At 43.0% G+C, this 24,851-nt stretch overlaps 1 protein-coding gene across 1 annotated transcript; it reads right to left on the bottom strand.

The window, feature by feature from the left end:
* Nucleotides 1-844: 844 nt before the first annotated feature.
* On the bottom strand, nucleotides 845-24,845 carry CENPN (centromere protein N). The gene is made up of 11 exons (XM_059383585.1): nucleotides 24,407-24,845; nucleotides 21,654-21,834; nucleotides 20,202-20,247; nucleotides 17,723-17,782; nucleotides 17,233-17,309; nucleotides 10,295-10,471; nucleotides 9,869-9,970; nucleotides 8,522-8,585; nucleotides 6,182-6,294; nucleotides 1,722-1,848; nucleotides 845-1,494 (listed from the first exon to the last, which is right to left on the bottom strand). The coding sequence occupies exons 2-11, from the start codon at nucleotides 21,822-21,824 to the stop codon at nucleotides 1,412-1,414; spliced, it is 1,020 nt and encodes a 339-aa protein (XP_059239568.1). The 5' UTR covers nucleotides 21,825-21,834; nucleotides 24,407-24,845; the 3' UTR covers nucleotides 845-1,411.
* Nucleotides 24,846-24,851: the final 6 nt, after the last annotated feature.

Below are 24,851 nucleotides of genomic sequence, written 5' to 3'. Positions count from 1 at the left end.
AGGTGCCAAGCAAAAATGCCTACCACATGTGTGCACATGGGGACAGATGCTTGATACCATGTCTACGTCTTCAAAGAAATTAGCATTACTGAGTCCCTGCGGACCCAGTGCCTCACCCTGAGATAATGGAAGTATCAATGCTGTTTTTCTAATCATGTCTAAAAATGTATCCTTCCCATATCTGTAATCTATAGACAATACCATTACATTATAGAGCACTGTTCAGCCCTGCTTCTCTGACTATATTTACATATCTGTATATTAAGCTGGTTTTGATTTTCATCAAAAGTAACAAATGTACCAGTTTTTAAATATCTTCATTCACAAATTGGTGTTCTCTTCTCTGTTTTTTTTTTTTTTTTAAGATTTTATTTATTTATTTGACAGGCAGAGATCACAAGTAGGCTGAGAGGCAGGCAGAGAGAGAGAGGAGGAAGCAGGCTCCCTGCTGAGCAGAGAGCCCGATACGGGGCTCGATCCCAGGACCCTGGGATCATGACCCGAGCCGAAGGCAGAGGCTTTACCCCACTGAGCCACCCAGGCGCCCCTCTCTTCTCTGTTTTGACCACTGGCTGACTTCAGTCTAACTGTTCAACTTTCTAGCGGCTGGAGGCACCTGACCTGTGTGTTGTTACATGGCTATTTTATCTCTGGCTTTATTCTGTCTTCCTTGTTTTTTGTTTGCTTTCCTATTTGCCCAGAGTGCTTCACCTTTTATCATCATTGTAATACATGTTTTTGTACCCCAAATCTTTTGTGGAACAAAATAGGAACTATATTTTGAAATGTTATTAAAAAAGGACACATTATTTAGAGATGATCACTGAAAAATTTCTGTCAAAAGTAACTGATACACCAGTTTTGCAATCTTTATTCACAAATCAGATAGTATGTGAGTCCGAATATATCATAAAACAGATTACAGAACGTATCATATTTACAATGAAACTATTATTTTATATTACTGAATCATCTGATATGCTACCTCCTGCAATAACCTCATGGACCCAACTCTACCTTTGAATGGACCAATTTTATGATCTTCCTAGAAAGTTTTGAGTTGAGGATGGTTCCTTGATGCTGCTCTCCAGGATCCAAGGTTTCAGACAAAATCCTTGGAAACAAGCAATTAGAACCTGATCTCTCCATGACAGAGGAGAGACAGGAGTGAGAAAAAGGACATGTCACTCTTTAAAGGCCCAGCTATGCTTTGCAGGATATGGGGGAGACGGTACATAGTGGAGGAGGAAAGAATCAGTCCCAACAATTATACTGAATGTTTCTAAACTGTCAATTTCAAGAATTAATTCCTAAAACAAAAGTTCATAAACAGAAACTATCCAGCTAGCTGTTGACTGAAATTCCTAGGAAAGAGTCAAAGAGGTGCTGTGCTTTCAAAACCACATATATCTTATTTATCTCTAATTTTAAAATAATTCATTCCCTTATTGGGTATGCAAGTAAGCAATGGAGAAAGCGGTGCATCTGCAATACCTGAAATTAAAAAAAAAAAAAAAAAAAGAAAAGGAGTCAGTTTAACAATGGCCGAGATTCGAGGGTGGATCACGGACCCCCATGATGTGTGGAAGCCAAACATGAAAAATAGGGCAAGAAGGGATAGTGGACCGGAGCCAGGTGAAAGCTCAGAGGTAATCAGCCAGCAAAAACAGAAGATCGAATGTAGTGTGTTGTTAATTCTGTAAGATAAGCTGACTACTTACCAGCTGGTGCTAAGGCTTTCAAAGCTTCCAGGAGATGCGGGCTGGAAAACTTTATTAGGCACCGGAGGGGCTCTTTTCTCTCTGCCAAGATGTCTCCATTGAGTTCACTTTTGAATTTTGTTTCAAGCTGTCAACACATACATTTACAAATAATTACTAAATATATCAGCTGGAATGGTAAACTATAATGAAATGAGGTTTGCATTTTGTTAATTCTTGTTATCAAGAAATACAGAGATGGGGGGGTGCGGGCCATTTAATTTGCAAAACTGCAAATGCACAAGGCAACCAGTATGTCAAACAGTATCACACACAAAACACGTTGGTGCTTGACACACAGGGACCTGGGAAGGGACCTTTATCTGAGCGTTTAGTTTGTAGTCCCTGTTTGTTTGTTTGTTTTAAGATTTTATTCATTTATTTGAGACAGAGAGTGCCAGCATGCAACCATGAATGGAGGGAGGGGCTAAGGGAGGAGAGAGGCAGACTCCCCGCTGAGCCGGGAGCCTGATGCCTACTCTGAGCAGGGGGGGGCTCAATTGCAGGAACTGAACCAGAGGAAGACGCCAGACCCAGGCACCCCCTAGTTTGCATTCTTCTTTTTTCAATTCAATTAGCCAACATAAAGTATATATTTAGTTTCAGATGTACTGTTGTTCAACAATTTATCATTTGCGCCTAATACCCAGTGCTCATCGCATCCTGTTGCATTCTTTTTTTTTTAATTTTTTATTTTTGATAAACATATATTTTTATCCCCAGGGGTACAGGTCTGTGAATCACCAGGTTTACACACTTCACAGCACTCACCAAATCACATACCCTCCCCAATGTCCATAATCCCACCCCCTTCTCCCAAACCCCCTGCCCCTGGCAACCCTCAGTTTGTTTTGTGAGATTAAGAGTCACTTATGGTTTGTCTCCCTCCCAATCCCATCTTGTTTCATTTATTCTTCTTCTACCCACTTAAGCCTCCATGTTGTATCACCACTTCCTCATATCAGGGAGATCATATGATAGTTGTCTTTCTCTGCTTGACTTATTTCGCTAAGCATGATACGCTCTAGTTCCATCCACGTTGTTGCAAATGGCAAGATTTCATTTCTTTTGATGGCTGCATAGTATTCCATTGTGTATATATACCACATCTTATTGATCCATTCATCTGTTGATGGACATCTAGGTTCTTTCCATAGTTTGGCTATTGTGGACATTGCTGCTATAAACATTCGGGTGCACGTGCCCCCTTGGATCACTACATTTGTATCTTTAGGGTAAATACCCAATAGTGCAATTGCTGGGTCATAGGGCAGTTCTATTTTCAACATTTTGAGGAACCTCCATGCTGTTTTCCAGAGTGGCTGCACCAGCTTGCATTCCCACCAACAGTGTAGGAGGGTTCCCCTTTCTCCGCATCCTCGCCAGCATCTGTCATTTCCTGACTTGTTGATTTTAGCCATTCTGACTGGTGTGAGGTGATATCTCATTGTGGTTTTGATTTGTATTTCCCTGATGCCGAGTGATATGGAGCACTTTTTCATGTGTCTGTTCGCCATCTGGATGTCTTCTTTGCAGAAATGTCTGTTCATGTCCTCTGCCCATTTCTTGATTGGATTATTTGTTCTTTGGGTGTTGAGTTTGCTAAGTTCTTTATAGATTCTGGACACTAGTCCTTTATCTGATATGTCGTTTGCAAATATCTTCTCCCATTCTGTCAGTTGTCTTTTGATTTTGTTAACTGTTTCCTTTGCTGTGCAAAAGCTTTTGATCTTGATGAAATCCCAGTAGTTCATTTTTTCCCTTGCTTCCCTTGCCTTTTGCGTTGTTCCTAGGAAGATGTTGCTGCGGCAGAGGTCGAAGAGGTTGCTGCCCGTGTTCTCCTCAAGGATTTTGATGGATTCCTTTCGTACATTGAGGTCCTTCATCCATTTTGAGTCTATTTTTGTGTGTGGTGTAAGGGAATGGTCCAATTTCATTTTTCTGCATGTGGCTGTCCAATTTTCCCAGCACCATTTATTGAAAAGGCTGTCTTTTTTCCATTGGACATTCTTTCCTGCTTTGTCAAAAATCATGGAAACAAATGATAATGAAAATACAACGGTTCAAAATCTGTGGGACACAACAAAGGCAGTCCTGAGAGGAAAATATATAGCGCTACAAGCCTTTCTCAAGAAACAAGAAAGGTCTCAGGTACACAACCTAACCCTACACCTAAAGGAGCTGGAGAAAGAACAAGAAAGAAACCCTAAGCCCAGCAGGAGAAGAGAAATCATAAAGATCAGAGCAGAAATCAATGAAATAGAAACCAAAAAAACAATAGAACAAATCAACGAAACTAGGAGCTGGTTCTTTGAAAGAATTAATAAAATTGATAAACCCCTGGCCCGACTTATCAAAAAGAAAAGAGAAAGGACCCAAATAAATAAAATCATGAATGAAAGAGGAGAGATCACAACTAACACCAAAGAAATACAAACTATTATAAGAACATACTATGAGCAACTCTACGGCAATAAATTTGACAATCTGGAAGAAATGGATGCATTCCTAGAAACATATAAACTTCCTGTTGCATTCTTAATGGCAAATTACCACTGTCTATTGTAATCTGTCATTTTGATGTAAAAATGTCACGTCTTCTGAGTCAGGACCATGATTTCTTTTTACCTTATTATGGAAGATTTCAGAAGTACACAAAAATAAGGAGCACAGTATAATGACAGCCTGTGTGCACATCCCCCAGCTGAAACCACGATCAGTTCACAGTTAGTCTTGTTTCAACTATGACCCCACATCCCTGCTCCTTACGGACCACCACCGCTGGATTATTCCAAAGTAAGTGCAAGACACGATACTATTCCAAAGGCGAATATTTCAGCATGTATCTCAAAAAGACCTAAGAAGACCTCTTTTTTAAAAACTTTACCCCCATAACCTTATCACATCTAAAAAAATTAGTAACAATTTACCAATCCTTTAATATCATAAAATAGCCAAGTATTGATGCTTTAATAGGTATTTGAGTCTTAGATTTTAATTTCATTTTTTTTTTTAACTTAAAGGGACTCTTAAAATTTAGAGGCAATATGCTGAAATATTTAGAGGGTTAGTAATGTCTGTGACTGTTGCAAATAGTGCAGAATAAATCAACAAAAAGTAAGTAAATGTGGCAAAACGTTAACAGGTGGGGAACTGAAGCAAAGGGGAAGTGGGTGTTCATTGTGATATCCTTCCAGGTGTTCTGAAGGTTTGGCATTTTTCTAAATAGAAAAGGTAGGGAGAATTCGTAGAAGGTATGAATCAATGTGTACCTTGGCTTACAGAGTAGCGGTATTCTAAACTGTATATATGGGGAGATTCTTGCAGATTCTTATTCCCAATCAGTGGTTCTCTTTAGCGGGCAGAATCAGCCAGAGGGCTTGTAAGAACAGATGGGTGGGTCCCATCTCCAGAGTCCCTGATCCAGTAGGACACTGGTGGGGCCAAGAATCTGCATTTCTTACCCGTTCTCAAGCGATGCTGATATGGTGGGACCAGAGACCACATTAAGGAACCAGTGACTTAGAGTATGGGCTGTTCAAAGGAACTGGGTCAAAACTGCCATGTAGGGAGCCCAAAGTGAAAGATACCAACTTTTCCCACTAAAAGAACCAATCAAAGAAAAGAGGTATTGGGCCTGAGTGATCAAATCAATGATGGATTTAAAGCATTGCCTGTGGCTATAGGGGCTGCTAAGCAGAAATGATTTTATGGGGGGCGGATGTTAGGAGTATGAGCACAAATATTAAATTAGGTAATCGTGATATAAACCTTGAATTCTTCTAATGGGGGGAGTGGGCTTGCCCCCAAGCTGGGCCTCCTGGAGGGCAGCAGCATACTTCTGGAGTGAGGTAGGTTTGTAGGATTGACTAGGCTACTGGTTTTTCTCCTAGGATGCTGACTGGGCTATGCTATGACATGTTTATTTACTCACTCTTTTATTCAACGAGTATTTGTGCGCGCTGACTATGTTAAGTGTCACTCTAGGTGTCGATGGACTAGAGGTATAGCCTGCAATTTTCTCCCCTCAAAAATACAGATTGTGGCCAGTTCCGCATAACTGAATTAATATGTAAGATAAAATAAAAAGGCAAAGTCGTGATTTCTAAAAGTCTCCTTTGTTAACAGAGGCACTTAATCAATATGATAAAGAAGTCCATTCTAACTCATAAATTCATCATACAAAATTAAAGTGATACTGACTACGCTTATTGTGGTGAGCCCGGACTAATGTACAGAATTGCTGTATGCCCGAAACTACCATAACATCGTGTGTCAACTCTATTCAATAATTAGGAAAGGAATTAAAAAAAGAAAAGAGTGATAAAGGAAGATAAGATAAGTTTCTCATAATTGTTTTCCACTTAAAGTTTTAAAAACATAGGGATAACTCGTAGTTCACATTTATAGCAATGTCCCACCTTATACTGTGCGAATTCTAGTCTTGGTTGAGGATAGTCTCCAAAAGTTTCTTGAGTCACTCTCTGGACTCTCTCTTTTTCTATTCTGTTTTCATGAATGATCCGTGAATCCACTATAAATGGAAGATTTCAAAAGAAAACAGGTATTAGAAATGTATTTCAGCCATAAAATATCCTCTTCTCATTCCTAAGCTTTCAATTTGCTGGCCTCATTTAAAAATAATGCTTACTGTTTCTTCTCTTGATTGCAGTAATTCCTTTTTTTTTTTTAAAGATTTTATTTATTTATTTGACAGAGAGAGAGATCACAAGCAGGTAGAGAGGCAGGCAGAGAGAGATGAAGGGAAGCAGGCCCCCTGCTGAGCAGAGAGCCCCATGCGGGACTTGATCCCAGGACCCCGAGATCATGACCCCAGCTGAAGGCAGTGGCTTAACCCACTGAGCCACCCAAGCGCCCCCAGTAATTCCTTTTGTAGGAAAGTTGCAAAGTGCAGGCTGATAAATAAAATAAAAATCCTGCATAATTCTACCAAGGCAGAGAAAACACTTAACATTTTAATAAATTTCTGTCTAAATTATGATATGATCTCCATGGGATGCCTGGGTGGCTCAGTGGGTTAAAACCTCTGCCTTCTGTTCAGGTCATAATCCCAGGGTCCTGGGATTAAGCCCCACATCAGCTCTCTGCTTGGCAGGGAGCCTGCTTCCTTCTCTCTCTCTCTCTCTCTCTGCCTGCCTCTCTGCCTACTTGTGATCGATCTTTATCAAATAAATAAATAAAATCTTAAATTGTCATATGATCTCCCTGATATGAAGCATTTGAGAGGCAACATAGAAGGTTTGGGGGGGTAGGGAAGGAAAAATGAAACAAGATGGGGCCAGGAGGGAGACAAACCATAAGAGACTCTTAATCTCACAAAACAAACTGAGGGTTGTTCGGGGGGAGGGGAGTAGGAAGAGGGTGGTTGGGTTATGGACATTAGGGAGGGTATGTGCTATGGTGAGTGCTGTGAAGTGTGTAAAACTGGCGATTCGCAGACGTGTACCCCTGGGGCTAATAATATATGTTAATAAAAAATCAAAAATAAAAAAAAATAAATTTCTGTCTAGCCTTTTTCTTAATGAATAGAAAGATATATATTTTCTAAACTGGGATTATAAAATACACACAATTTTGTATTTTGCTCTCTTAAGGTGAAATCACTGGCAGTTCTTGCAACCATCGGAAGGTCATAAAAATGTTTACTCATAATTGCTGTGCCATTTCATTCGATTGCCAGATCACTGCTGAGAGATAGAAAAATGTTCATTTCTAGAAATCTAGATTGTACCCCACCACTCTTCTCAACTTTCTGGTCCGCTACAGCAGTTTTTAGTTTCTTCTCCTGGGTTTTCCACGGAGAGACTCCTGCCATCTGCGGGTAAGAACACAGTCCCAACTCTGATTATTCAAGAAGGAGTTTATCCAGTGGATTCAGAGCTGGGGCTCCAGACTCCGACAGATTGGAATTTTATGCCTGGCTTTGGCAATTCCTAGATGTGTAACTTCGCCTAGCGAGTTACTAAACTGTTCTGAAACCCAGCTGTCGGCTAAACAGGGATTTTTCAGGGGCCGATGATGAAGAGGAAGGAAGTGATACCTGTAAGTGTTTGATTGTGGTGCTTGGCACACCAGTAATGCTTGACTATTAGTTAATTTTTGTTTTTAAGGGTTATTATTTGATGCTCTCATAAATTCTAAAAGGAACCTATGGTAGCTTATTATCCCTTTTCTTAAAAAAAAAAATTTTTTTTTTAAGATTTTATTCAAAAGAGGGACACCTGGGTGGCTCAGTTCATTAAGCATCTGCCTTCAGCTTAGGTCATGATCCCAGGGTCCTGGGACTGAGCACAGCATCAGGCTTCTTACTCAGCGGAGAGCCTGCTTCTCCCTCTGCTTGCCATTCCTTGCTTGTGCTGACTCTCTCTCTGACAGATAAAAACATTTTTTAAAAAAATCTAAAAAAAAAAAAAAAGATTTTATTTGAGACAGAGATAGTGAGAGAGCGAGCACAGTGGAAGGAGGCAGAGGAAGTGGGAGAAGGAGACTCCCTGCTGAGCAGAGAGCCCACGTGGGACTTGATCCCAGGAGCCCGAGATCATGACCGGAGCAGAAGGCAGTTGCTTAACCGACTAAGACACCCAGGAGACCCTTAGTTTATCTTTTCAACAGAAAGTTAATTTTCAATTTTTCTGAAAGCAGTGGATAGTTCTGAATCTGGCTCCAAGTGATTAAATGATTTACCAAGTAACGGAAACCTAGAAAGGAATGATTTCGGTTTTATCTTAAAACACACATACTGTGTATATCCAGCTCCAGCGTTCTGTCCTGCAGAGGTACAGTGGAGTTGTGAGTTTCAAAGGTCTAAAAAACAAAAAAAAAGGGAAAGAAAGAAAAAAAAAGTGAAACTTTGCCTGATTTTAACATCTTAAAACATGAGTAATAAATGGTTTTAGTACCTAACAGTGTGTTGAATCTTTATTTTTTTCAAGCAAAAGAGATTTGAGGCCACATCCAGGCTGAGTTAAGCACTTCTCCCAGACAGGAGACTGGCAGAGACTGCTGGGCCAGCAACATGCCTGTTTCGAATGAGGAGCTCTGTCCTTTGTTAGCATAAAAATGGATCTGGATGAAGCCCGGGTGGTGAATGCAAAAGCTAAAGGAATCCTGGGCAGGATTTGCAATGTGTTGCTTCAGCTTTATAGCTCCGTCTTCATCACTGTGAAATACTCCCCAAGGCTCCTTCTGGAAAAATCACTTTCCTACTGAAGTCCATCAATTGTTTTTCCCTTTGTGGCCGATGTTGTGGCCGATGTTTTTATAATTAAGTGCGTGACAGTGTGAATTATCCTAGGGATGCAAATGTCACAGCAGAACAGGTGGAAGGGTGGTGGGTAAGAGTGGTGGTTGCTGTGGGCGAAAACCACTAACTTTATGTTAGATTTTTATCTTTAAAGAGTGGCTGGCAGAGAGCTGTCACTTCTTTCTACTTAGAACAGATGAAAATACATAAGTGTAACATACCTAAGGGCTCAAAGTTAGAACCAGAGCATTAACAATCCACCTACAGAAGTCTTAACATGTAAGCACACTGTTGCCATGCATAGGAAAAAATTACCGAGTCTGTAAGGTCAGATCCCCTCTTATCATTAAAGGAAATAATGCATTCATTATTTTAAACCAACATTAATTTAAACCAACAGATTAATTATGGGACTTCGTAATAAGCCAGTGCTTTCTCCTTTCCTTCTAACTCTTGTATCACTTGTATGACTGACAGGACAAAAATGAAATCGACTTTTCTCTTGCATAATCGAATAATATAATTAGCTTCGAAAGATAGTGTCGAGTTACTCTAAAGATAAAATAAATTCTAATTGGAATAGCTGACTTGGAAATGGGGATCTGTAACATAAACTCTAACGACTAGGGAACAGTATAAAACAATGCGATTATAACAAGAGGAAAGTGAGGCACTATGATTTCCTTTCATGTTAACTCACTGAAAGCCTTCTCCACTTCAGTAATATCTGGAATGATCTTCTGTCCGAGGTGGACTTTTCCACCTGCTCAGACACGTCTAAGTCAATCAAGTGTGAACCAGAAAATGGAGGTGTAACTTGAAAGAGCATCACTGATAGGCTCACCCGATTATACTGTTTAAAAACAATAGCCTTCAGAGAGTCCAGATACCGGCTTCTGAGGTCCATTTTCACAATCTTATGGTGATTGCTGGCAACTGTCAGCGCCTGGAAGTGAAAATTTGCAAAGACTATTAGGATTACCCAATATTTATAGTATTACAGCCTGATATTTATAGTATCTATAATATTTGGTTGAATTTTTGCATTAAGTACACATTACTTCTAGATGAAAAGACAGTAACAGAGAGCTCCAAACCAATGCTGTGCCATGCTCAGTTTCTAGTAGAACAGTTTCTGCTCCTTATTTTAGGAAATTAAGAATTACATGTGGAATTTTATATAAAATGCTTACTGAGCAGTTTAACCCTATGCAAACCTCTGGGATAAGAATAATAAAAATATTATAGCCTAGGGTACTTGGTTCCCTACCTGACCCAGAAGGGGCATATTGCTTTTCAGAGGACAAAAGGAAGTGAAGGCATAGGGAGTCTGGGAGTAATACACCACATAGACAGGTTTGTACTGGTTTGGCTTTCTATACTGTGTTCCCCAAGCAATTCGAATCCATACGGCATTCTCCTCAGCATCTCGGAAACTGACCGTCACCTTAAAAAAAAAAACAAAAAACAAAAAACAAGAGTTAAGTTTCCTAACTGAAGTCTGTGGCACCAGGGGCCTTCGCTGACTCAGTTGGTAGAGCATGGGAGTCTTGACCTCAGGGTCAGGAGTTTGAGCCCCACATTTGGTGGAGAGATTACTTAAAGAAAAAGAAAATTCACTTTAAGAAAAAATATATGGCACCAGCAAGTGTTCCTTAGGGGTGAAGGATGTCGCTGTAACCTTGGACATAGGCTGAGACCCAGCAGTCTTTCTACTTTTTATTACAGTGTTTGGGGGATCTTTGGGAGAAGATTTTGTGGTTGCTTTGGAAAGACACATTTATGCCTTGCAGAGTCTTTTGGAGGGAAAACACAAATTTTAAATCCTACAATCAGGGTATCACAATTTTTCAACAATTTCTTGGGCTTGTTTCTAAAGAACTCTTCTCTGATACGTATGATTTTATGAAATAAGGCAGCCTAACAAATGACATATCTGTTTAATAATGAAGGTTTTTTAGCATCAAACACAGACCTATTGTGCACTGTAAATTTAATAGTAAGATTTCTATGTAGTAATGGACTCAAATATATTATCTTAATGCTTGTATGCATTTAACTCAGATGCTAACAATTTAAAGTAATATGGCAAGCATATAGAAAATTCTATTTCATGGATAAAACACAGATCTTTCTCAACTAAATGTGACTGCCAGTTGGTTTTGGATTCTTAGATTCTTAGCTTCCCCTTGATTCAGCTTCCCCCAGGGAGGTCAGAACCTGGATGGGAGGCATCTGAGACAGGTGCATTTGGCTTGCCCACACGTCTTGACTTCCTCTCCTTGTACCTGACTCCAGAAAAAGCAGGCTGCAGTGTAGCTTCCAGCATTAGCAAAGAAGGCAGTTATTCCAACGCTGCCCACTGTTTATCTGGCTGCTTTCCCACATTCCCTCAGGGTTCAAGACAATGAACCCTCCCCAGTCCGGGGTGCAGGCTGCTCGGAGTGCTTGCTGTGCGTGGAGCTGTCTGACCTTCCCAAGTGAGCAGCATAGCCCTTGGCCCCAACAGGCACTCAGTGGACCTTTGCTGGCTTGAATGGAAGAGGGCAGGGTCTGATTCTGAATAGCCTCTTTGTGTCACATTATAAAAGCAAAGCCCGACCAATCGAGATTGAATGCGGTATGTGGAGGGCACAATTTTACCAGAGGGAGAAAACTGGTTGCACTCAACATATTCAGGTAATCTCTGTAGCCCATTCTGAGGATAGCTGAAGTAAAGCCTCATGGAGAAGCTTAAAGAGCTCTGTGTCCTCTTTATATTGGATGCAGAGTTGGGCACACATGTCTAAGTGTATACTTGCCCGGAGAAAGGTGCCGTACCACTTATCAAAATTTTCATAAGGCTCTATGATCTAAAAAAGGTCAAATTAAAAAAAAAAATCAATGGGCTAAGAGAAAAGGATATTCACAGAGTTAGTATAATCCTGGCTCAGATGGCTTTCAGATTCTGTCTCACATTCTTCTAGTAAAGATGACATTCAGATCCCCTAAGAGGCAGGGCCCAAATGCAGACCTTGACTATTTTCCCAAGAAACTATCTTAATAGATATCATCCTTCAGTAGCCAGGAGAAAGCATTTTTCATTGAGGATAGCTCAGATAAATACTGTTCAAGCTTAACTGGGACACTTGCTGGCCAAGAGTCCTAAGAGGTTTGGTTAACTTGGGACTGTCCTGCTGGCCAAGGTACTCTGGCCATAAATTGGTTAGAACTGGCCATGACCCACAAGCTACTGACATACCACAAACAAGTTTAGTGTGGGAATCAAATGAAGCTTACAACGAACAGAATTGCTACATATTTAACCAAACTAATATATTTAGTACAGACTATCATATGAAACTACATGATATATAAGTAGAAAAAGGAGAGTAAATGTACTACCTTTTTGCAATTGAAACATATTTTTTATTTTTTTATTTTTATTTTTTTGAAACATATTTTTTAGCTTGTATTTTCTTTCCCTGTAAGTTTTACTTTCTTTTTAAAGATTTTATTTATTTGTTTGACAGAGAGAGAGAGAGTGAGAGCAGGAACACAAGCAGGGGAAGTGGGAGAGGGAGAAGTATGCTTCCTGCTGAGCAGGGAGCTCGATGCAGGGCTCGATCCCAGGACCCTGGGATCATGACCTGAACTGAAGGAAGACATTTAACCACTGAGCCACCCTCTCTGTAAGTTTTCTAAGAACACTGTATTTTGAATAGTTTAGAGTGGTAAGATATACGGTTAGTCTCTTTCTTTCTTGAGTGCAGAGACACACACACACTCAAAGGCTCTGGATCCCATTCCTTGTAGCGGCTCAGACCATGGCTCCCCGGGCAGGCTCTCAGCTCCCTCTCAGACCAGCTTCTCTACCCAGGTGGCTCAAGGGCAGGAAGTTCTTAACCTGTAGTCCCTGCTTAGAATTCAGGGTGTCTCTGAACTAACTGAAATGGAGCATCTCCTTCAGTTGTGAAGGTAGGCAATAAAACAGTAGAATGTTAGGGCCTGTTACTTTATTATCTGTAGAAATCCCAAATATTTTCTTGACACATAACTGTTGAGCCTGCCTCAAAAATACCATTTATGCCCATCACTACTTTGAGACCAGTCGTTTTTAGACCTACTGTGAGATCATTTACTGTTATTAAAGAAGCACATGAATTAGCACAACTTGGTATTTTAATATCTTCATAATGGTATTTTAATATAGTTGGTTTTCCTTACAATTCTATGTATTTCATTATAGCATTTAAAATACTCTTGTAAGAAGGTGTCTGTAACTTTCACTAACAGCAAAAGGGGTCCTTGGCATAGAGAGGTTAAGATGTCTATCCTATAGCAGCAGGCAAGTCACTTTTCAGTCCTGGAGACTCAACGTGGCCTGAAATCACCAGCATCAGCTTTTGGGCTGCTAGTTATGAGGAAAGTGAAGTCGAGCTGGGAGTCCCCGGTCAACTGAGAAATGGGGTTAGCACATGTGGGCCAGCTCTGAGCAGGGGAGACAGAGAAGACACAGGGAGGCGGGCCTTTGTGGCCTTTCAAGACAGAGAAGACACGGGGAGGTGGGCCTTTGTGGCCTTTCAAGCAGGAAGACGTGACTAATAAAAAAAGCTCCTTTGTTCTCCCAGGCTTTCCCACTCACTAGTCTGCCTGAAATTCATTCAGGAGGCAAAAGCTTTTAGAACACAGCGGTGATAAAAGAGGAAATCTCACAACTGAAAGACGTGGCCATTGAAGCAGGAGGATGTGGGAGCATTTCACTCTTCTCCTAGAATGGCTGGGGCAGGAGGCGTGGGGTTCATACAAAAGAAGTTCCCGGTGCCAAAGAGAAGGGCAGGAAAGACTGTTGAGGAGGAAGAGGGCACTGAAAGCGAGCAGGTCTCTCTAGGCTTCTGATGCGGGGTGAACAGGGCGGGAACACGGTTGCGGGTGTTTCTCAGGAGGAGTTAGCCAGTCATGTTTGGCTTCTACGGAGGCTGCTTCCACAAGGGTCCAGACCACCTATCCCCATTTATGGACAGCTGGCTTGGGATTCTGTGCCAGTAAGGCTCTTTGTTCAAAAAAAAAGCAGGGGCACATGCCATACCCACAGTCCGGATGGGACTCTCCTTTAATCTCCGAAAAGTGTGTAATTTCATGGTAAGAATATTTTTCAAATAATATAATAAAAAATATCAACTTAGGAACAGAGTAGCAAAGAGTGCTTATTCATAAAAGAGAAAAACAAACAAACAAAAAACAAAAACAACCCAAAAAAGGAGAGGCATACCTTCTCTTGGCTCATAATAACCCTTGAATTAATTTACAGATCAAAGTGGACCCACACTCAAAATGATGAAGTTTTTGTTTTGTTTTGTAAACTTGATAAAAATGATTCTAAGGTTCATCTTGAAGAATAGTCAGGACATTTTTGGTAAAGAAGAGTAATTGTGGGTAGGGACAGGGTTGCCTTGCCTTAATGGTTATTAAAATATTTTACAAACTACAGCATTAAAGGGATAAGGACTTTGCAAAGAATGTATCCAATCCATTCATTCCCAGCATTTGTTCCGCCCTCGCTCACTTGTGTCAGAGGGGAGCAGGACAGTCGGCTTCCTCTCAGGGAGACTAGGGGGAGGGAGGAAGGCTGACCATAAAAGCAGGAAGTGGCAGGAGTATGGTGACAGGGGAAATGCCATCTGGGTGGGTCACGGAGACTCCCTGAGGGAGACCTAGTTAAGTGGAGGGAGGAGGGAGGAAGAAATGAGCTGTGCAAAGGCCAGGTGGCGGACGTTGTTCCAAGGAGAGGGAACAGCCTATGGCAAGTTCAAGAACTTGAAGATTGGTTCAGTTTGACTGGAGCTTCAGATTAACGCCCGAGAGGCAAGCAGTGGATCAGGAGTGCATGAGCAGAAATGAGGAGAAACAGATCAGGAGGAGAACATAGACTCTAAGAGCATGAACGAATCAGAAGGATCCAATGATGATAAAGCAGTGGAAAAAGCTACACCAGTCAGCAAATGGTGTTGGGACAACTCATTTGGTTCTGGAAGGGAAGAGGGGAATGACTCTCTCTCCTCCTCCCTCCTCTCTCCCACTAAAGTTAAGTTCCCAGAGCTGAAACTCATGGGGGGAAGACTGCAGAAGCTTGGGGAAATGCTCTAGCAAAGGGCAGAAGGAAAGGAAAGGAGCTGGTCGTGGAGACAATGAAGAGCAGTTCAGGATGGCCAGAAGACAAATATTCGGGATCAAGGGGTCCAATGGCCGATTCTCTGACGGCGTGACCTTCCTGAGCATGAGAAACTGATGTTATGTGACTGGTGCATGGCAGTGCCTAAGCCGCGAAGAGCCAGTCAGTGTAGATGTGAAGAGCATGAGCTCAAGCCACCTGCCTGGATTTCGACCCTGGCTCTGACGCGCACCACTGCGGGACCCACCCTGCTTTATCAGTAGGGTTCAGTGAGTTAGTGACCGGCAAGGGCTTAGCCCCGGGCCTGGCATGCACAGGTGTTTGCAATCAGCGCTACTGTTGAAAGAGAACCATCCACGGGATTTTGTGACGTCACTGGTCCCTCTGAACAGGGAGGTTCTCACGCTTGAGCAGGCATTAGCATCACCTAGAGGGCTCTGGCCCACTCCTACTGTGTCTGAGGGAGCCCAAGTATTTGCCCGTCTAACATGTTCCCAGGTGATGTTGATGCTGCTGCTCTGGGGATGACACAAGAACCACCGTCTTTCCCAGCTCCGTTTCGATACAGAGGTGAGAGCAGTAGCCTGAATACGAGGGGCTTAAGCATGAAGCTGGCAAGGACGCATCACCCTTTTAAAGAGTCTTTCTGAAAAGGTTTTTGAGGGGGCCAATCTCTCTCCTGTCCTTCTGGGCCCACCGAGAAATAAGGCAAAAGAGTTGGTAGGCGGAGGCCAACGCATATTACAGAGACACTGGTGGTGGCTCCTCCCTGCAGGCAAGTGACCCTCCAGGTGGGAGAATCCAGTCAGGCAGAGCTGCTCATATGGTCACTGACAGAATGACTCCGGGTAGCCTCCTGTGCAGGGGCTGAGCCGGACCCGGGGCAGGAGCGAAGAATAGGTGTCCCAGTGGGCATGACGGCTCTTCTTCAGGCCAAGTTAGTGGTCCTGCCAGAAAAAGGTTCACGGGATGGTAAGGGGGGGGGCCAGCGCCACTGTGCCAGTGGACATATCAGGAGCAAGAGAAGAATATTTCCCTCCAAGAGTGTTGTAGAAAAGACAGAGCTGAGGATGAGGACAGGGAGGGGCTGTCCTTCCACCGAGACTTGAGCACGGTTATAAGCAGCAGAGAAGAGACCGCGAGTGTGAAACAGAACAGAGAACGGCAAACGGGCCTTATGGGGGCGCAGGGGACGGACTCCAGCTCCACACTGAAGGGACACTGTGAGAAAGGAGATGGGGGAATAGGCCAGGGACAAGGGGTAGGTAGAGGTATGGCAGAAGTCATAGACGGTGAGCTGAAGAGATGGGAAGCCCCCATCAGGGGGTTTGTGTGTGGAGGGGGAACGCTACTGTTCTGCAGAGGATGGCTAGAGCACGGTGACTGGGACAGGTTTTTGGGAGCGTCTTGCTCTGCAAGGAGGACTAAGGCAGACCAGAGTGGGAAGACAATGAAGTAAGGGAGCTCTTAAAAAAAATGATTGCCTGAACCTACAACAAGATATTTGGTGGTGGGGCGTCTGGGTGGCTCAGGCAGTTAAGCATCTGACTCCTCTTGATTTCGGCTCAGGTCAAAACTCAGGATCGTGAGATCGAGCCTCGCGTCAGGCTCTGTGCTGGGCGTGGTGCCTGCTTAAGATTCTCTCCCTCCCTCTCCCTCTGCCCCTCTCCTCACTCTCCCTCAAAAGGGAAAAAACAAGATACTCGGTGGTACTGTGGAAGTGGAGCGGCAGCTGAAGGTACTAGGGGTGCACCAGGCTGCACTGACCGGTCCTGGAGCCACCTGCCACCCGTGGCTACTGCACGAAAATTCACTACAGTTACCAAAGATTAGCATTCCAGTTCCTCCGTCACACTGTCCACGTTTCAAGTGCTCCGCAGCCACGTGCGGTTACTAGCCGGTGTCCCAGACAGTGTGGATGCAGGACACTTCCATCACGGCGGAGGGCACACAGAATATTAGTAACAAAAATTCTTACACATTAAAAAAAAAAAAACAAACTGCGCAGATGCCTTGACATCGAATTTCATGGAAATGCAGGTAAATTGTGTTCTTACGTTTTTTAATGCTCTCTGAAGAATTTTCACAAATGAACTTTTGAATTGTTCCATATCAAAAAGGTCAATGTCTTCACCTGTCAGAATGAAAAGAAAAATAAAAGCAAATCAAGGGAGTACAATGTTCAAGAAATACATCTGCAAAGATACCGAAGGTGAGCATTTTATGTGACCTCAAAGAGCTACGGTGATCAAGTCTCACCAACCGATACCTCAGACAGAGCATCACCAAATATATTTCTCATTTTTCCCACAAAAGAACAATTTTGAAATTACTCATTTGAAATAAGAGACATTTAAGAGGAACATATTGCTTTTCATTTTAAAATTCCCAGAATATCAAATACATAAAATGGAGAACACGGGGGCGCCTCGCTGGCTCAGCTGGAAAAGCATGCGACTCTTGATCTTGGGGTTGCGAGTTCGAGCCCTATGCTGGGTATAGAGATTACTAAAAAATTAGGAAAAAAAAAAAAATGGAAAGCATTACCTGGTTCTTTACTCATCTGAAAAACATCCCAAACTTTCTGGTGCCGATGAAACTGAGTATCTGAGAGAGAGGGGAAGAGTGGATTACTATTATATCCTAGAACTCCCGAGGAAAGAACTTATGAAACATATTTTAAGCATGTATTCAATATAATATAACACCAGCGAAAATACTAGTAGTTTACAAATTAAGTCGTGTACATTTTTATTCAAAACATAACTTTTATATGGATTTAATTTTCTGCAGACAACTAAAATAAATCATGAAGAATTAGTGATATAGTCAAGATTTGGCATTTACTCACACTTTGACCACTTCTCCTTCCACATGACTCTACTCCCCAGACCGTGGCACTCTCCCAGCATGGCAGGGAGGACGCGTTCCCCACGACTGGCCTTGGCACTGGCTGTTCCCTCTGTCAGGAGCCCTCGTCTTCCAGCTGGTGGTACACCTCCATTCTGGTCTTTACTGACAGGCCCCCTATGCGGACTGGCCTATCCCAATCCCCTGCCCAAACCCGCCCGCCCTTCTCCCTGCTTTGGTTTCCTCTGTAGCACTTACAGAGCACTTACTACCTGAAGCCAGCCGTGTTCCTCCCACTCACTCCACCATGACCAAGCCACCAGCAAATCGGGTCCACTATAATCCTTGCAGTTCTTGGTCCCATTCGGCTCTCTCCGTTCCACCCCCCGCATCACCGTCTCACCCAGGCTACATCCCCGTCTTGCTCAGATGCTCTAACAGACTCCTGTAGGGCACTCCCACCCTCCCTGGTCTCTGTCTCTGCACCGTGAGCTCTGGAAAAACAAGAGCCTGATTCTTTCTTGCTCAAGATCTTTAGAAGGCTTTGCATTATTCTTAGAATAAAGGCTGAAATCCTTTGAGAGGCCTCTAAGTCTCCATAGCATCTGCCTGCCTATGCCTCATTTGGTTTGACCCCTCTGGCATCACTGAGCTCCCCATTCCCCGCCTTCTTTCCACTCCTCTACTTAGCCCTCCTACTCCAAGACTTCCAGCTCTGTGCCCTTTGCCCTCCTGCTTCTTAACTTCCCTTCTCCTCTCTGCCTAATTAATGGCACTCATCCTCTGGCTCTCAGCTCATGTCCTCGAGGAAGCCTTCCCCAAACCCTCAGTGTGGCAGATCCCACTCCTATGCTCTCCTTCACAGCCCCTGCTACCGTCTGCAAGAAGGCATTTGTGTGATTAAGCAACCTGTCTCCTCCATCAGATGGTGACCTCTTTATTTATTTATTTATTTTTAAAGATCGTGACCTCTTAAGAGAGAATGAATCAACCTGTTGGAGCCACCAGCACCTAGCACACAGCCTGCCACAGAGTGGTGCTCAATGAACATTTGAACAAACATGTGAGAAATGGGAATTACGTGGATCCACCTTATATGGTCTAGGTATAATCCAATCCCTGAAAATTAGACTTAACCAGAGGCAGATGTGTAAATGAATTCAGTTATTTCATAGTTGGAGCAAAACATAAAGCTGACTTTTGTTACACACCAGGTCACAGAAAGTAGTTAATATAAATTGATTATCATTAGTAAACACCAGGCTTTGTTCTATGAACTTGACCAGGAGTCTTATTTCATCATCATAACCTTATGCAATATCATCATTATGACATAGGTTTGTCAAATGACAATACTGAGGCACAGAGATGTCAACAGCCTCCCTGAGGACTCACAGGGAGACAATGATAGAGCCACGAACTGAATCCAAGAAATCTGGCCTTGGGGCCTGTGTTCTTAGACCCTATACTCTGGTGCCTCCTGAGGAGGAAAGTAGACGTCTTAAAAAAAAAATACAGAAAAGAAAACTAGGACACAAAAGAAAAAACCCAAAGAAAGGGAAGGGGAGGGGAGATAACAAACAATGTAATAAGAAAAAATTCTTGTAAATATATTTTCAAGTTCTGTTAATAACAAAACAAAGCCTAACAAATACCTACTAAGTACATCCAGTAGCCAGCAACTGTGCTAAGAGCTTTCCAAGCATTATCTTAAGCCTCTGAGCTTCCCTATGAAGTAGGTATGACTGCTTTCTCCTTTTACTTAGGAGGAGTCTAGGCTCAGCAAGGTGATGGGACTCAGGCCAAGGACACGGGACTGGTAAGTGACACAGGAGGGAGTGAAACTAGGTCCACCTGACTGAAGAATCAGCCCTTACGTACAGAACGACCTCACTTATGAAACAGGGCTGGGGTCTTCAGGGCACCTGGGTGGCTCAGCTAGTTAAGTGTCTGCCTTTGGTTCAGGTCATGATCCCAAGTTCCCGGGATCGAGTGCCACATGGGGCTCCCTGCTCAGTGGGGAGTTCCGCCTCTCCCTCTTCCTCTGTTCCTTTCTCTGCTCTGCCCCCTGTTCCGTCTCTCTCACTTGTTCACTCTCTCAAATAAGTAAAATCTTAAAAAAAAAAAAGGAAGAAGCGGGACTGGGGAAGTGTAACTACAAAGCACCAACACTCACAAATGATGTCTAGAAGGGCAGCGTCATGGATACTTGCACGCCTCTCCTGAAAGAAGAGAGAAAATACTCTGTGAGCGTGGTGATGGTTTGGTTCTGCTCCATTCACAGTAATCTTAGGGTTGCTTGAGAAACTGGGTACAGTCTATGCTGTCTTGCCGAGTGTCTCGGTCCAGGCACTCCCCACTCTCCCCCCAAAGTCTACACCACGTTCATCTCTTTCGTTTTCCATCAGCGGTACCCTTCTAAACTTCCTCTGCATCAGGGGCTCCCAACTGGGCACGACTGACATTTAGTCGGACAACTCTGTGTGTTGGAGGGCTGTCCTAGGATGTTAAGGAACGTTCTGGCCTCTACCCACTACAAGCCAGGAGCATTCCCACAGGTCTCACAACTGAAAACATCTCCAGACATTGTGTTCTCCGGGAGACAAAACCGTCCTAATTGAGAACCGCTGTCCTATGACATACATTTATACATTTTCAGGTATACAGTGTTTCTCAATGTTGTACATAAAGTTCTAGTTTATGCATTTTAACGTCTGAAGAATATTTTGTTATATGGATGTGTCATTATTTATTCTCCTACATAGAGCTGTTTCTAATTTTTTGTTTTTTTTTAAAAAAGGCTAACATCTTTATTTATATATAAATATTTATACGTTTGTATCTAGGTATATAAATGTTTATCAATTATAATACATATATATACCTCCTAGTTTTTTATTAACTTTTTTAATATAAATTTCCCGCAGTGGAATTGCTGGGTCATAAAGTGGATTTATTTAAAAGTGAATGAAGGAAGAGTGTACACGAATATGAAAGTTCCATATTGGAGTGCCTGGGTGGCTCAGTGGATTAAGCCTCTGCTTTCAGCTCAGGTCATGATCTCAGGGTACTGGCATCAAGCCCTGCATGGGGCTCTCTGCTCAGCAGGGAGCCTGCTTTCCCCCCACCCCATCTGCCTGCCTCTCTGCCTACTTGTGATCTCTGTCAAATAAATAAATAAAATCTTAAAAAAAAAGAAAGAAAGTTCCATACCACACTTGCTACTTTTCTGGAAATCTGAAATAATTTTAAATTAAAAAGCAAATAAGTTAAAAAAGAAAGTGAAAGATGGGGTCTCTTTCCATATAACTTTACCAACCCATTTGAATATTATTTTTTCATCTTTGACAATCTAATAGGTAAAAAAAAGAATACTGCTCATTCTTTTAACTTGTATTAATTATTTTTTCTCCCATGGTGTTCACTATCTTACTGATTCTTAAGGCTTCTATGGAAGTTGCAAAGGCTAATCAAAAATTAGTTTCTTCCTCACTGGAGTAGTACATAACCCGCATTCCTTCATGGCTTAGCAGCTGCCTTAAATCTCTTTTGGGCTCAAAAAAGGAAGAAAGAAAAAAACCAAAGGGGGAGTATTGTACTTAAGGTTTATCATTTTGATCACTGTTACCTCACAGAGCAGAACCAAGTCCTGAACAAGAGATTCCTTTCTCTGTCGGAAGTTTACAGCCTGCAGCTGCTTTTCAGACAAAAAGTCCCAGGCTTTGAGGATTGGCATCATTTCAGTTATTGGAATTTTCATGATGGTCCTCTTGATAAACTCGACAAGGGTTTCATCCATCTCTTTGGCACTTTAATAAAAACAAAAACAGCACAACAAAGTATGAACCAAACACAAAAGTTTAACTTAACTGAATTTTTCAGCCTATTTTTAGCCAGGATTTTGATTTGTAGGTCAAACACCCAAATGTTTACCTTTTTTTAGGTACTCTGCAAAGAGTGTTTCAACAGGAAGATTTTAACTATTTTATCCTTAAGCTGTATACTTATCTTACTTAAAATTTAAAAAAAACTTTTTTTATTTGACAGAGAGAGTGCACAAGCAGGCGGAGTAGAGGGCAGAGGAAGAAGCAAGTTCCCTGCTGAGCAGAGAGCTGTACATTGGACTCAATCCCAGGACCCTGGGATCATGACTTGAGCCAGAGGCAGACGCTTAACTAACTAAGCCACCTAGGTGCCCTATGCTGTATACTTAAATATGCTTTGGAGGTTTTAAAAATTAGTCTTCTCTCTCCTTGATTGGCTAGAGTATTTTGATCTTTTGATGGTAATGGTAAGTAAATCTTTCGTTCATGGACTGATTCGCATAAAAAATCTGAGCACCTGTGTGTACCAGGCACTTTGGTGGGCACTGGGGACAGTGACATCTTTAACCGCAAAGTCTAAACTCCCTCGTGGTATGGAGCATCCATTCTAGTGGGGAGAGAGAGGGAATAGGAGAATCATAAAATGTGATTAAATGCTGCAGAGAGAATGGAATAGAGATAGGAAACTAATAATATTTAAAATGAGCAGGCTGGGAATGATATGGGGGTGGAGTGAGCAGTTCTCATAAAGAAGGGAACATTTGGAGGACAGAGTAAGCCACATGGCTAGCTCGTGGAAGAACTTGCTAGACAGTGGGAATAGCAAGTGCAAAAGCCCTGGGGCTTTCAAGGAACAGGGTGAAGGATGCCTCTAGCACCCCTCTATAAGAATCCAGGGTGTGACTTATTTTTACCATTTGAGTGTTTGTTGAACACTGCATATAATCTATTACCACTGCCCACTTCCAAAAAAGATAATGATAGTCAACAAGATTTTAAGGTACTGAAAGAGCAGTTAGAACAAAAATCAACTATAACGAGTTGTGAAGAAGGAGTAAAACAATTGAATTAAGAACATGAGAAGATAATCAAGATCATGAAAACTGAGACTGATTTATTTTCTTATCCAGATACAGGACCAACTTCCCTTAATGTCAAACTAAAATCCTTACCACACTCTACAAAGCCCTGCATTTGCTTCTTGCATCCTTCCCCATACCTACCGCTTTCTCCCTGGCTTTCTGAGCTCTAGCTACATTGGCCTTGAGTTCCTCTAGTACAAAAGGATCCTTCCAGAGACAGGTCATTGTCCCTGCAGTTACCCCCGGCCTAGAAGTTTCTTCTCGCACATATTCACATGTGTGGCTCTTGTAAGTGAGTTCTTAGCTTAAATGCCTTCTAGTCTGAGAGACTTACTCTGACCACCCATTCTAAAGGTAACTCCCCACCTTGCATTACTTATTGTCTTTACAGAACTACCTAAAATTATCTTGTTTATTGATTACTGTATTGCTTTACAATATTGAGCCACTAGAGTAGGAGCTACGTTTGGGTTATTCATGGCTATATCCCGAAGTGTGCCTGAGGACTTAAGCACCCTGGTGAGAATTAGGGCCCAGCAGCGATATATTAAACCAACGTCTGTCATTGAAAACACTGGATTTGGGGGAAAGCTTATAAAAATGCAGATTCCCGGACCGCATCTATTTGAACTGGGAGGTGGGCGGGCACCAGGTAGGGCGTTACACCTTGCCTTTTTTTTTTTTTTTTTTTAAGATTTTATTTATTTATCTGACAGACAGAGATCACAAGCAGGCAGAGAGACAGGCAGAAAGAGAGGAGGAAGCAGTCTCCCCGCGGAGCCCTGGGATCATGACCAGAGCGGAAGGCAGAGGCTTTAACCTACCGAGCCACCCAGGCGCCCCTAGACCTTTAAAAAAAAAAAAATTGAGATCTTGCATTTTTAGAATGTTTTAGAAGATTCTTAATTCCGGGTAAAGTTTGCGAAATGCCTTTCTACAGAATTCTGGTAGGAGCACTCAATCTCACCAATAAGGCTGGTAAACCCCTGCGTAAACCCAGCTGATTCCCCGTGACTATCTAATTTCTTTTTACTTCTGGCTCTTCGTAGGACAGCGCTTGGCACGTATCAGGTGCTCAAGACCTCTGCTGAGTGAACGAACGCATGACAAAACAGAACTCTTTCAGGATACTTTTCTGTAGCTCTCCTCTTACACTGAGGATCTGCCAATGGACCATAAGTAAGAACACGAGAACCGCACGTACGGAAAAAATACGGAAGCTAAGCCCGATTTAAAAAAAGAAAAAAAAAATCAAAACATCCAACTCAGAGGATAGCCTCAAGCCGTGCATCGGAAAGCACAGCAGCCCGTCACGTGACAGCGGGGTGGGGGCTCCGGAGAGGACGTAAACCAGTTAAGGCTCCGCCCCACTGAGGGCGGATATGACGTCATGTGCAAGCGTCGCTACGCCTTCTTAGCCCGGCCTCAACTGTCGTCCGCCACCCCTCACCTGAGGCCAAGCGCCAAATCCGTACCTTGGGACGTGTGGCAGTCGCGGAAAAGTCACCCCACAGGTCTGGGATGTGGCTTCCTCAAGGCTTCCGCCACATTCAAGGGCCCGATCCCACGCCGCGCACGGGTCTCTTGCAGTCAGTCATCGCCGGCAGTGTCTTGTCAGCCGCTCTTCCCGCCCGCTGCGCCTTCAAAGCCACCAATTGCAGTTCCCGCCGCCCTCCAGCCCCGCCCCGCGGAGCGCTCTCCTCGGACTGTACCCTGGGCACGGGGGCCGCGTGGGAGAGCGGCAGCAGTGAAACTCGCCGGATCTTCGCATCACCCTCGTTAGCGGAGAACGTTAGTTAAATACAGTTACTCTCGGCCCCTTTAATCTCGCTTTTCCGTTCGGGTTGCTGTTTTTAGGCCCCACCGGGCCTCGGGACCCTCGCTCTCCCTCCCCGACAGCCCCCGGAAATGGGCCCGTCC

This window comes from Mustela nigripes, chromosome 17 (genome assembly GCF_022355385.1).
Source record: "Mustela nigripes isolate SB6536 chromosome 17, MUSNIG.SB6536, whole genome shotgun sequence".
In the NCBI taxonomy this organism is placed as follows: domain Eukaryota; kingdom Metazoa; phylum Chordata; class Mammalia; order Carnivora; family Mustelidae; genus Mustela; species Mustela nigripes.
The sequence above is the reverse complement of the archived record's forward strand: the minus strand, read 5'-3'. Positions and strand labels throughout refer to the sequence as shown.